This window comes from Lepisosteus oculatus, chromosome 7 (assembly GCF_040954835.1).
Source record: "Lepisosteus oculatus isolate fLepOcu1 chromosome 7, fLepOcu1.hap2, whole genome shotgun sequence".
Classification (NCBI taxonomy): Eukaryota; Metazoa; Chordata; class Actinopteri; order Semionotiformes; family Lepisosteidae; genus Lepisosteus; species Lepisosteus oculatus.
In genome coordinates, this window is record NC_090702.1 from 14486670 (window position 1) to 14501383 (window position 14714).

The window sequence follows — 14714 nt, forward strand, 5'->3', positions numbered from 1 at the left end:
TGTTGGGTATGAGAGTAAACTACCAATGGTTGGAGTCTTTAGTTTGTAGTAGCTTATTTTCTGATAATGAGAAAAGGTCACTGTCTTCATTGATTCAAGTCCAAATGAGCTGAATTTGCTAAAAGATTCTCACAAACAGCTGATGAAAAATCAATACTCTCACTAAATCAATCAATCAGTTGGCCTTGTGATCAAATTTACAGAAAGGATTTGTAAACCTTTTATTTTGAGTTTCAACAAGGTACCAACTAACATTGTACTGTACATTACATCTAGTTTTTACTGACACAGTCACATTAACACTGGAAAAAAAACACATTTTTCTATCAAACCGGATAAGAAAAGACAAAAATATTCTGATTGCAAATACTGCAGTAGTTCATTTACAGTCTTTTGGGGTCAAATACCCTTAATGTTCATACCTTTTGTCAAATAGTGACCTGTAATCTTGGAAATTTAGTGTAATAAATGGAAAGTTTGATAAGCAGGTTACCATTCTTTTCATGCTGCAAAGAACTGGAGATTCCAGATTGCATTTGGAGACAGCTCACATTACCTTTATATACAGTATACTGTAAGTAATGCATCTTCACACACTTTACTGTATTTAAATATATAGATAAGCATGCAAAGGAAGCAGCTTTTTAGACGAGCTGTTTATAGATTACTTCTGAACTTTCATATGTTCTTTCTCAAATTATACTAAATTAAAGTGCATGATCTAAATTCAATTTCACAGAAAAAAAAGCTCCTTTTGGTTTGTGAACTTACCTGAATATTGAAATGTGACATTTTTCTGTTTAGATTTTATTTGTAGGAGACAGAAGGGATACGAATCAGATTAAATAGTCATTTGAGCTTTGTCTTAGTGGAATATAAACAACTTATTTTTAAATAAATCACTCTTTGTTTTCAGAAATATCAACAGCAAGGGTAATAACTTTCCTAATATCCCATGTCAAATAAAGGCTTAGGCTGTTTTGTTCTGCCGCTCATCATAATAACAAAAGAATGATGCTATCTTTAACTAGTACCATATGGAAAGTAGAAAGTCCCACTTGGGTATTTCTAATTTCTACTGTACAAACAAACCCATGCTGTTAGATCACTGCAGAAAGCAAGTGACAGAGCAACATCTATCATTCATACATCTGCCATGTCTCAGTGGCAGATGGCAGTTAAATAGGTGCACTGGCTTTATCAGGGCCATGTGCGCTCACTCCAACTCTGGCTTTCTGTGCTTAGTCAGAAAAGACAAGTTTCGACTTATTAGGAACTTGTTTGCCTAACTGAAAACAAAGACAGCCTTCACGAAAGCAATAAATGCTGGATGTACTGAATCAGAATAATCAAATCAGGCAGAAAAAATATTTTCATTTCACTTCACTCTCTAGAAGTCCAATGTGTCATACTTTGCACTTTCTTCTTGCGACTTCAACTTAAGCGTTACAGGATGTTTAAATCCAGCATTTCTTCTAATTACCCTATTTAGGCTTCACCGGTATGTAATTGTCCGAATCTTTTGATACAGTCTTAGAGTTTGAACAAAAGATTTATTTAACCTTACAGATGCAAGACCTGCACCTCTTTGACTTACAAAATACTGCAAAGTCACAAGTAGTGAACAAGAGACGAAGGTGGCTTTCCTGTGACAAGCCAAGGAAACCCACGCTAACAAATCTTCCCATCACTGGTGTTTGGCCAGCTATGTGCCTCCATTTGAAGAATCTTAAATGTGGTCAACTAACGATAGAGTGCATTTCTGAACCAGTAATTCCTGCATAACTGTACAACCACAGCACTGACCTTTACTAGGTGAGTCAAAAATCCTATTTACCTGTAGCAGCGAGGCTTATTAATAAGAAAGAATTAAGTGTTCTGAGCCTTCCCAAATGAGGCCCCATTTCTCTGTTCATCTCTGTGGTGCAGCCACAGAGAAACCATTCATGCAAGATGTTTTCTTTTGATAAGGACAGCTCCCAAAGGGGGATGCACTTAGCTAAGCCTGGCTATCATGATCAATGGTCATCCAGTGGCGCCTATCTGTCTAGGGAGTGCCAGTTGGACATCTGGACTGCATTACTAAGTGTCAGGACTAAGTGACTCATATCTCACCTTGATCAACCAATCAGGGATTGGTAGGGCCGAGTAACCCACGTGGGACTCTGATGCCCATGGAACTTTCAGCCAATCAATGAACTGAAGTTCCTCCAGGTAAAAACAGGCAACACAGAGAGCATGAGAGATTCAGATTCAGATTCAACGAGATTCAGATTCAGATTCAGATTCAACAAGATTCAGTAAGATTCTAAAGGGAATTCAAAGGAGAATTCCAGGGCAGGACAGCCCAGGAGCAGAAGGCTCCCAAGGGCAGGACATTCTCACAGCGCGCCTCCTGACCATCCTGAGACTCAGCCTGGACAACCACGGAACGGCCAGTGTGTCCGAGTGCCAGAACTTTCCTTTGTTCTAAGAGTCTAGAGTGGAGGTTGCCAGAGAGTAACCAGCAGCAGGCCTCGTGAACAGGTCGGAACTGTGGACAGCTGAATCACTATTCAGAACTAGCTCTTCATCAGGAACGAACCGGTCCTCTTCCTGACTTGCTGGGACCCACAGTCATCTTTTCTCCTGTGCACAAACTTTGCTAGTTAAAGCCAACAGTGAGCATCAGCAGCGCACCGTCGCAAGCCGCACAGCACAGCCTGGCACACAGCCAGAGAGTGCGGATTGGACAGCAACAGCCTGCAACTGTTTCTTTGTGCCTGCAAGAGATCTGAATCCCCAGAGATTGGATGAGTATTCAACTTCAATGCATTACAGCTCGAGAATTCAATTGTTATCCAAACCAGTTGATATCAATTTAATTCCTAAGAGTTATGTACTTGTTTTGAGTATCTAATGTAGAAGTTGTAACCAAGTTCACTTTACGAAACGGTCTTAATGAATGATATGCTGAACGTATGTCCTCTTGATATGTGTAACACTTTGTAACTGGCTGAATATATATCTTTTGTATTCTGATAACCCTCTCAATAAGATCTGTTAGTTTTACATGCATATTCTATGTATTAATAAATGTATCCTCGTGTATTAGTACCTGTGTGTGCGCGTTGTTTGAGTTATGTCGCATGGTTGGATTCTAAAGCCATCAAAAGAATCAACTTTGTGATTTACTGCTACAATTAATAATTGTCTCAGTAAATGCCCAAACCCTACAGAACTGGTGCCTTCAGAGAGCCACTATGATTACATATTTGGCGTCCCTGAACCGGTTTTCCCTACATACCTATGTACAGTAGGTATTTAGATCTCTGAGTACCATAGATGTAAAGCAAAAACATTGATTTTAAAATTCTCTAAATCAAATATTTGTATTGGTTTTAAATTGGATGAATGAATGATACAATTGAAAGTCCCAACAAAAATGAAAATTGATTACAACATTCTCTCAAATATGTTTTATTGTTTTTATGAATATATACTCAAAAGTCCATGCTTTTAATACACCAGTGCATAAGCTATAATTAAATACTGTATTTAGACTGTTAAAATCTGCATCAAGTACAGTATTAAATGTCAAAATTGGACCTACAGGGCTATGTCCTGAGGTAATGTATCTCTACAGAAGATGCAGTACTTGCATTTAACCATCTTACATTCACTTACATAAAAGTCACTCGATACTCTGAAATCTGTGTAAATTATCCAGTTCTGCTAGTTCTCTTATTCCCTTTGAATGATTTAGTAAGAAGCAATGCATGAGATAACATGTAAGATTTTATGAGCTTTAGCACCTGTCACCACCTGCGGAGGTCTTGTGCAGTTCTTTTTTCTTGTAATTAGCTTTACTGCATCATCTTCACTGCTTGCTCGATTGATGACCTTGGACCACAATTCCAGTCAAGCATGCAGCCAACAGCTCCATCTAATTTGCTTCAGTGCAAATCTGGTATGAATTAATATGAACATATTTATTTTCTCAGAACAAATCCAGTAAAAACACATACAGTACACAGTATCAATTTAAATTCCACAAATCTGTTTTTGCAAATAAGTAAGATCTACATAAAGGACAAAATAATGGAAATCCCAAGTAACACGGTATATGAATATTTATTAACTAATAAATATGTATTAATATTTATTAACTAATAAGAAGTTAGGCTGCTCTTTGCCTTTAGAACAGTTTCAGTCCTTTTTGGGATACTGTTAAACAAGTAGAAATCTACTCCATACTCTACAGTCAAGGGCTTCCCATAAAGGTCCCATTTTGTTTAGATCAGGTGATTGGAGAGACCATAAGAGTCAAACCATAGGTTTGACTTCATCCTCATGTTGGAATACTGGATCATCTTGAGTAAATAGTGTTTGCACCTAATCCAGATGTAGGAAAAAAAACTCATCAGACCATAACACTGTCTTCCACTGCTCAGTTCAGGTTTTGTGCTTAGTACACCAGGTAATGGGCCATGGTTTTAAGCGGTTTCAAGATGGCAGCCCTACTATACATTTGAGCTTTGTGAAAGTCACAACAATATTTGTCGAGACGAGTTAACGAAAGTGTAGATTCAGTTCAGTGGTAATTTGTGAGGCTGTTTTTTGTGGGTTTTTTGTAACTGTTCTCTTAATGTAAGTGTCCATCTATTCCTGTCAGTCACCACTGTTTCTCTTTTCTGATGCCATTTTAGATAGATAGATAATACTTTATTAATCCCGTAGGGAAATTAATGTTTTCCCTTGAAAAAGCAATCATGAATATTAACCTGTTCCCTTTGATACATTAAATGATTTAAACTATTTGACCCCTTTCACAATTGCTTAGATCCTCTATGTTGCTTTAGAAACATATAAAATATGTTAAACATATATTAAAGTGTTGATTTTAAGATGTCTTTTACAGCAGAAATATATTGGTAATTTGTTCCGACACGGCTTTGACCTAGAGAAAGTCTCATCGGTTCAACAGACTAGATAAACAAGATAATATTGCGTTTAAATGAGATTAAATGCAAAAACTGTCTTGTTTAAATGCAAAATTATCTTGTTGTAAGCAAAAACATATTCACTCATTACACAGTGCAGGTCTATAAAATTAATACACATATGATATTATTAGGTGGCAATCCAATCATTTCCTGCTTTATTTACAGCAGAATTATTCAGAGTTATACTAGCCAGTCATTTTCAGAGAGTCCTATACTTACAGTACAGTATAAGTCATCTCTAATTAGAAGTTTGATTGGTCTGACCTCACACTCATCTCATATTTTGCCATATAAACACCACAGTACAAGTATGACCACAAAAATACATGATTAAAACAGAGGTATATGCTGAAGTGTTGCCCATATCTCTTTTTGATAAAGTGATATCCACTTATCAAGTGCAGTAATATGTAATAGTAATATGGACTTGCCAAACTGTTGAAAATGAAATGAAAAAATCGAAGCTTGGATACAAAGCCACAAGAAAGAAGAATTGTGATTGTCGAAGTAGCCCTTTGGCTTTTAGAACATGGTACAAAAGAAACGTTTATTCTTAAAATAACAATGACAAAATCACTTTTTGGCACTTTCCCTTATGCTTGTAGATGCCGTATCCATATATTTGTTTATATGGAATACCAGCAATCACCACACTTTAAAATTCACATTCACTTTAAACTAGATGGAATGAGGGCTGCTTTCTATGAACCTTTGAGAAACCTTATTTCAAAGTCATGAGAATGGATCATTATCAGTAGAGATTTCATGGATTTGAATGTAATATTTTTTAACTTCAAATGTTTTACTAGACACACTCTAACTTTCAGTGTTTTCAAGAGATACAGTAAGCCACCCTTTGAGTCAGGAATCTCAACCCGTGTCAGCATGGACTCTCTCTGTTGGTTTAATTGAGCAGCTCGTTCTAGTAGTCAAGAAATGGGTGACAGGTGCTAAAGGAGACCAGGCCTCAGTGTAACAAGTGTTTTGGTACAGGTCAAGATGTTAGAGCCAAAGACAGGTCACTATAAAACAGAGAGAACAGTTTCAAACCTCAAATCAAACCTCCTCTCTCTGCTCCCTGTTATCTCAGCTTCTCAATCAGCCCCATTATCAAGATCAGTGCTGCATGATGCCATGCTGGATAATATTATAGCCATACCCCCATGAGACTTATCAGTCTCATTTGTGCTCCACAGAAAGAAATTGCATTATTCTTTTGTGTTAAAAAGGAGGCTGGGCTCGGAATTGAATTGAATTTTATAAACTGTAGTGAGCTTTCTGCTGGTCTTGCAATATAGAAATGTCTTGGACAAAAAAACAACAAATAAACAATCTTTTTTAGAACTGTTTTGTGCAGTACTAGCATTCTGCATACATAATATGTACAGACAAAAAAAAATAACAGCAGCAGTGCAAAGTAGCTAGAAGCAATGATGACTAAAATGTGTTTATAAAATGACATAATCTGGATGTCATCATCAACATATGCTAAATCAAATTTTCTTCCCCTAAGTATAAGACAATAAGATTATGCATGAAATATAGTTTCAAATCCTTATACCTGATGTCAAACAGAAGCATAAGGAAATTCATGGTAAGTTCAGGCAGACAAGATAATATAATAAAAAAATGCAAACAAGAACAAACCACAATGAATGATAATTAGTCAATTATTGCCATGCTAGATTGTTATAAATAGCCTGTCTTTGATGGACACAACATGACAGAGTCATACAATCTGGTTAGTTCTGTCCAAACCTAAGGGAATAGTGTCTATTGCATATACTTACCGTCACAATATCAGGTTTCTGAACCTATCACAGATAAGTGTGAAAATCACAAAATGTCATTTTCAAAATTAATCTAGTTTTTGTGAGATGTTACCCCATTGGTCTAATATGCACATTCACTTGCTTTTTTATTTTGTGTAATTACATGAAATCAATAATCAGTATTGTTTTGTATTTTTGTGTATGGCCTCCATTTTCTCAGGCCCCTTACTGTTTTTTTAGGAATTAAAACAATGAAGATTTAGTTGTAAGTAGTAAGCACAAGAAGCTTACTTATTTAGATTTTCCATTCTATTTAGTTTTTATGTTCAATGAAAGAGGACATTTACACATTGTAAGAACTTTACCTTTTAGAGAATTAAGAACAGGTATCATTAACACAACCGTAAGGCACTGCAGCAGGTGGTAAAAACTGCCCAACACATCATTGGCAGTGCCTTACCATCCATCCAGAAAATCTACAGCACCAAGAGTCTGAAAAAAGCCAACAAAATTATGTCTGACCCCACTCACCCCAGTCATAAGTTGTTTGTCCCCCTACCATCTGGCAGAAGGTTCCGGACACTCCAGTCGCACACAACTAGACTCCAAAATAGCTTCTCCCAGAGCCGTCAAGCTGGTGACGTCCCCACTCCCTCCCTTCATACTATGATCTCTCCTAACTTCTTCTTGTACCCACAATGACTGTACTCCAACACCACTAAATACACGACAACTGAATGTAAGCCGAAATTGTACTTAAAACAGTATTAGTTGTAATATTTATTAATCACCGTACTATTTTTGCACTGTTCCCCGAATTACTTTTGCACTGTTTTTGTTCTGTTGTATTCCTTCTCTGTTTGTGTATTTGCACAGTTTTGATTACACTCTTATGTTATTACACTGTTATTGTTATTATGTTACTGTCTGTTGTCTGTTCTATTTATATGCTGCACCTGAGTGACTAATGAGAAACACTTTTCACTATACTATGCACCTGTGTAAGTATAATGACAAATAAAGTTGAATTGAATTGAACCTTGCCATTATACTACAGCTATCTTATACTGATGCTTCTTTTTTAACTGCATGGATTAGTAGGAATAATCAGTGAAGATAGGGACTGGTAATCCTCTCTGTGAACTGTATAAGGCTGTATAACCAGAAAAATCCATATATATCCTTTTGGAATGACAAGGGATATCGGTACAGTTCAGTTTATTTAGAGTAAGCTGTTTACTGTGGTGGTAATCAAGATCTTATGGCACAGAATTTTGTTTCCACTAAAGCCATAACCAATTCAATTTTTTTTAGTGTTGTGGTTTGTCAAAATAGAACAAAAAATAGGTTATTTGACTTGGTGGTTGGGGGCTGAATGGACAAAACAAGAATGGTTATGAGTCCTGTTAGAAGCACATTAATCATGGATATTTCAAAATAAATACCATATTTGCTTTAATAATATTCAGTCTATAAGAACTCCTGGTGTCTAATAATACTGAATGTTGGAAGAGGAATTCAAGCAATAATACCCTGGGGGTATATACAGAGCAAGTGCAGAAGGAGTCTTCACAATTGTTATACTGCTGCCAAAAGTATTAACTCTTCCATAAAGTAAACCTATAAATCACTTAAACAGCCAAGAATAAATATGATTTGTGCATCAATAAATGATTCTGCTTATGCAACTATTTCATATTGCAGTAAGACTGAAAAAAACAATATGGAAAAACCTCTTACCACTACTGTACAGTATGTCTAAATGGCCTGCGAAAATCAGGGTATAATTTAGCAGATACACCTACTGTAACATAAGCATAAGTTACTTCTCTAAACACATATCACAAGTGCAGTCTAGAGGTCTAATCTGATGAACTCATCCGGTTTCGCACAATGATACAATCTCCTCAGAGACAAGAAGACATCTCACGCTGCACTGCCTTTTAGCAGTGGGAAAAAGATACAGTCAATTCATCACTCATCCTGAGGCACACAATTACACAAAAGAAAGTGTACTGAACTGAAGCAGCAGCATAAACATTGCAATCTCTAAATTAAAAGCTACATGTGAACCTTAATAAGCCTACTCTTTAAATTACAAGCACTGTAGATTTCCCCCTTTTAAGAATCTCTATGCTTCAGATCTCTACGCTTGTTTTAAAATTCCTTAGCCATGTATTAATTTAAAAAATCAATTATAGACAGATAGTTTTAAGCTTTCTGTTGTGTTACATCAAAGAATGCTAATATGAATTAATCTCATAAATTATTATGTAAATGGTTAATACTAGAAGAATAAAGATACTGGCAAAATTGTATACCTTTGGTATACTGTATATACCTTTTACTAATATAATATGTATCTTATTAGATATATGATATATTATGAAATCTTATGAAACACATTCTAAAAGACTGACAAGGCTCATCTGAAGTCTAATGTTCCAAACAAAATAAAACAAATTAGAATGTACAAACCCTTGACAAGGATTATAGAATGTGTTTCTGTAAATTTGCTGTTAACCTCACCTCATGAAAGCAATATAATAGTACTTTATTTTCTTAAAATGACTACTGGTGAGACAACCAGTAAAAAATATTTTTTTAACCCTTTGACCCAAAGGCACACTGCCCTCCAAGAAGATTCAATTTTCAAAAATAGTCTCCACTGAGCTGGATAGCAAACCCTGCAGGATGTTTCGGAGAAGCACCGTAGCTGTAACTATGGTGAATAAGCTCACAGCTTTCTAGGCTTCCCAGCATGAAGTGACAGCAGTCATACCGCTTGTGGTTTCTGATCTTGTTAGCTAAGCTGAGCTGATCCTGGTCAGTGCCAGGCTGGCAATACCCCTAAAACAAATGATGTGCCCTCTGTTGCTCAAGCATCTAACATTGTGTTTTCTAGCGATAGTCTAAAGAACAAGAAAAACTATCTAAATAATGACTGTTTAAAAATGCATATGTTCAAATGTTCATGTTTTCATAAAAAAGTATATGAAAACTAATATACTAATATATAAAACTAAGTATAAAAAAGCATTTATGTTTAAAAATAGATACATATCTAAAAGTTAGCTATAACTTAGCCATTATTTTTGTAGGAATTGTATAAGATGCCCAACTGTGCTTTCTAGTTTTTTTTATGCTTTTTATCTTTGACCACTAAAATGAAGATATTTAATTGAATTAGATTATCAGTCGTTTTTTAAGTCTCAAGTAAATATGCTAAAATGTGACCAATATGTTTGCTAATTTGTTGAAATATACATAAATATTTAAATTTGTCTGAAGTTCTGAACACATAAATTGCAGATTAATTCAGATTAATTGTGAAACAAGACATTAGCTCTGTCAGTCAAACAGATGGATAACTGGGCTTATACAGAAAATGTTAAATAAGACGCTTTTGTTGATGTTTACAAACTTGATAATACTGTACATACATGTGAAACGTGAAAAGATATATTAAAAAGATTTTTGCTGTGTGTTTAGAGGTCTAATCTGATGACCAATGACTAACAAACAGTAGACCAACAGCAATCTTCAATGAACTTGGCACAAATTAGTCAGCAGATGCCATTATTTAGCAGTGGAGTCAGAAGAAATACAAAAGCATTTTGTTTTTATTGCAGAAAACAGAATGGTAGGTGTCGATTGTCATAAGAAGTAGGTGGTAATATTATAATGGGATTGATTTAAGAAGCAGCAAATAAAAGTATAATTTATGTAGCAGACAATTACCATTTTATCTCAGGAATTAATTAGGTGACCTCCATCGCAATAAATCCATAAATATGCATTAAGATGCACTACCTAAAGTAGTTTGAATAAACACAATCATTTTGTAAATGTTTTGGAAACAATAGATTCAACGGTGACATGTGATCAACGTGACTTCTATGTAATTACTTTCTCTTTGTTTATGTGTTTGCAAACAAGAAATGAACATGTGATGTGATGAGATGTATCATGGCAATTAATGACCTGCCAGTCAGTCAGCCCACCAATTAATTAGTTCATGTGGAGCATCATCTCTAAATAAGAAACATTTCAAGGAATGCTTATTTGCAAGGTCATGTTATTGTACAATTCATAGAAAAGCTACAGAAGAACAGTTGAAGAAAAAATGAGAATCCAGCTGTGACTGGATTCTAAATAAAATTACTAAAAGAAAATTTTAAAGGCTTGCAAGTCATAGGCACAGGTCCTACTTCAACAAACCTCAAATTTCTAGCATTTAGACAAGTTATATTATTCTGGAAGCAGCTGAAAACTTCCACAAGAACATTTAAAAAAAGTTATCTAAACAAAGAATCTTCATCCTCTTGTTCAGCAATGAGAGGCATTTATTAGAAAATATCTTATTTATGGACCAGGGTGCATGGTTTGCAGTTGACAGGATTTTGTCACACCTAAAAATATACCTGGGTTAATGCAGACAGGGATGGATTTTGAGAAGTAATGTGGGCAGAAAACCATAACTCTTGAGAGACTATCACCATTGTGAATTAATGAATACATCCCAGAATCTAAATCCAAAACTAAACCGTGTTTTAGCACAACTTCAAACAAAGTACTGTACTGTATGCTGACAAGCTGAAGGCCATACTGTGCATTTCAGCTACATCTCCTGGCATTACAAAAAATGTAGGTAACCATAGTAACATACAGCCTAGGTAGGTGCAAACTCTAGGTACCTTGTACACATACAGACTAATGCACTGTCCATTTAGACAAAGATTCAATGTTTTTTTTGATAACCAGTACAGTGCTAACGAGTCCCTGCTGTAAAAAATTGATGCAGCCATATCACACAGGCAACAGAAATTAAAGTACAATGTAACCCACAACATCCTCCACGTGTGGTAAAGGCACTGAACTGACCTGCTCCTCCTGCACTGAGTTATGTGAAGCTAAAACAAAATTGACGCTATAAGCAGAAAGCTTCAAAGGCAGGGTAACGCACGTCCTGTAAAAACACAGTAATCACCAAACTGACAGTAAAAGGTGGCCATCATTCATTAGCTAATGAACGAACATCTTTACTGGAGTCTCCAAAATTATGTATTAATTTAATGAATAATAGTACTATTGAAACATTTTTGCAATGCAGACTGTAACTTGGGAAGTACAACATTTTCTTGCATAATAAGCAAAGCTTTATCATTTCTATTGTCACGTAATATGTAAAATATTAGAAACAGCCTGGTATTCTCCTTGTTGAAAGCAAATAAAATGTTTCCTAGAATATTTGTATATGTCTTTGTTCAGGAAAATGAAGAAAATATGTTTATTAAATGTATCCAGATCTTTATAAATGTAGATTACCTATTACATTACCCATTACTCATTAAGATGACATATTTAGATATCATTTATTTAGTCAGTTATTGTATTTATACCTATTGTCTTGCAGATATTATAAAAACAAATTTCATTTATCAATTTCACAGGTAACATCGTAAACTAAGTAGCAGTATGGATTTGAGCAAGGCAGTGTGAAAAGAATGCCAAGCCTCTACTCACCATTAGAAGACTGAGAGCAGAATCAGGCATAAGCTGCACAGCCATCGTATTTCCTTTTCTGACAGCTGAAGATTTTCAGGCAACTTCACTCTCAGCGAGTCCTTGACCCTGGAGTTTTACCAGGAGCTTTCTGACACCCACAGTTCCCTAAAATAAAAGAAGCAGCCAAAAGCAGCACTTTATTGTATCTACCAGTCAAGCGGCTGCATCTGCATCTACCAGCAGAAGCTTAGCCTACAATTTGAATTTCATATCTTGGAGCAAATATTACTGATAAAAAAAAAATATCTGGAGATGAGGCAAGTTAAGAAGGCAGCTAGAGAATTATACGAGGAATAAAGCTGCCCGCCCATTCATGAAGAACGGAGAAATCATAACAGGCACTGCATGGTTGCTTGGAATATAAGCAAACACACCTCAGCGTACTTAATGTAATTGGGCTTTTAACCCTCTGAGAACTATAGAAGAGCAGCATCAGTAACAATCCAGACTGCACGTTTCTGACGAACACTGAGCAGAGAGGACGCACAGTTCGAAAAGAGCAAGAGAGAGATGCTCTTTCCTTTTGCCTCCCTCTACCGAGGGAAAGCATGAAAAAAGAGGAAAAAAGAGACACTAAGGTGGATGCATCTAAGAGTATTGAGGTTAAGCAGGCAGCATGTTCGGCAATGCAAGGCAAGAAAGAGGATGGCAAATCATACAGTATATATACTGTATATTGCTGGCATGCAACAACTACTACTGTACTACCTTCCTCTCATCTGCATAGAAATCGGGTTAGGCAGTGACCCCCTTTCACCTTCCAAAAATCTGTTCCCTATTGAAATGGGTTAGAAAGCAGCATGCTCCCTCTGGGGCTAACACACTTTCTCGAAACATGCAATTACACGGCTGGTTTTCTGTTAGTGCTCCTCTCATAGTAGCTGTACCAGCTGCACCTCACAGACAAGCACCATCCCCCCTTTCTTTTCAGCTCCATAGAGCTCCATATTGTAAATCCCAACAGTTTTTTTTTCCTCCCACTGCATACACACAGGACTAATTACGGCAGTGCAGGAGCTGTTAGGACAGAAAGACAAATTATCCCTGAAAATCGTAAATATCCAATTCTATCGGTATGGTATCATGGCTATTGAAAGAGAACAAAATATTAAAATATGCATCTAGACTTTTATATGGTTGTCTGTCTATGTTTTCCAGGAATGTTTGTGAGCATAAGAGAGAAACCTAGTGTTAAACCAGCTCCCTATGAAAAATCATTGCATATAGACATGAAGCAATACATTGCTGCATTTTGTGCTTTCAGAAAGTAACTACTGTATGTACTGTAATCTGTACACCTTCAGTAAATGATACCAGTATAAAAGTGGACAAACAAAAATGCAGATCTGACTTTTTCAGCATTTCTGTTTTCCTTTAAGACATACATAGCCCTGTCCTTCCCTTTTCTTTTAAATTTCCAGCAATTATTTTCTCAGTCACATAGGTCATAAGCCAAGGCAGTGATATGTAAATTTTCTAAACATCCTTGGCTTTGCTTTTGAAAAAAAATCCCCTTCTTTGAAACATTTCAGGACTGCACAGAATTACACAATTCCATCAAGGTCTCATATTTTATTACTGCCAATGGAAGCAAAACCCATTGTGTTTCCTTATCAGCTTCAGAAGTGGCATCGAACATTTAACAAAGCAATGCCCAGTATGCACTGGTGTTTCATCTGCAGAAGGTCCTGTTTCACAGATATTCAGTTGAAATATTTAATGAAAAAAATTAAACAATACATGCCTCATTATATTAAAGTAATGTTTAATGTAGCAATATTTATGACCAACAGTTGTTTTTCTTTCTCTGAAAATAAAAAGAAAGACATACTATACCCATTAATGAAATCCCTTCTCACATTCAAAGGTTCTTTTAGTTCAGTTGAAAATATCATATGCTAAGGCATTTATAACTATTAATTTCAGCTTCATTTGGGAAACCCTATTTAGAACTATGTTCCTCAAATTCAGTTTGTTTAATATAAATCCAAAATGTTTAATGTTGCAATGTGGTTCAAAGTAGTCTCCTGCAAATTCACCATGTCCTTCACTGATATCCACTAACAACTGGTATAAAAACAGGCAAAGCACACATCATTGTTAAAATAACCAGCTAAAGGTTGAAAGGAGGAAAGTTGCAATTACTCCTCTTCAGGTTTTGAATAAACAAGTGTTGAAAAGTTCTGAAGAGACATTTGAGCAAAACAAGAAAAAAGTATCAACATTGATTAGAATTTTCCTTTATATGTGAGGAACAAGAAAGAGTTCTGTGGCTTTAGAAATAAAAAAATGAACCAGAAATGAAAACTAAATTGTCGATATTGTGGTTTACCTCACAATACTGCATCATTTGCTGGTTTACAAAAAAAATGCCTGCTGCTTCAGATAT

General features: G+C 35.7%; 1 protein-coding gene across 1 annotated transcript in view; it reads right to left on the minus strand.

The window, feature by feature from the left end:
- frmd4a (FERM domain containing 4A) overlaps positions 1 to 12865 on the minus strand; it is a 275536-nt gene extending 262671 nt beyond the window's left edge. The window contains exons 1-2 of the mRNA XM_015353190.2: positions 12700 to 12865; positions 12284 to 12430 (exon numbers count right to left, since the gene is read on the minus strand). Of these exons, the coding sequence (XP_015208676.1) occupies positions 12284 to 12328 (45 nt within the window). The 5' untranslated portion in view covers positions 12329 to 12430; positions 12700 to 12865. The remainder of the gene's footprint in view (positions 1 to 12283; positions 12431 to 12699) is intronic.
- Between the last annotated feature and the right edge of the window lie 1849 nt (positions 12866 to 14714).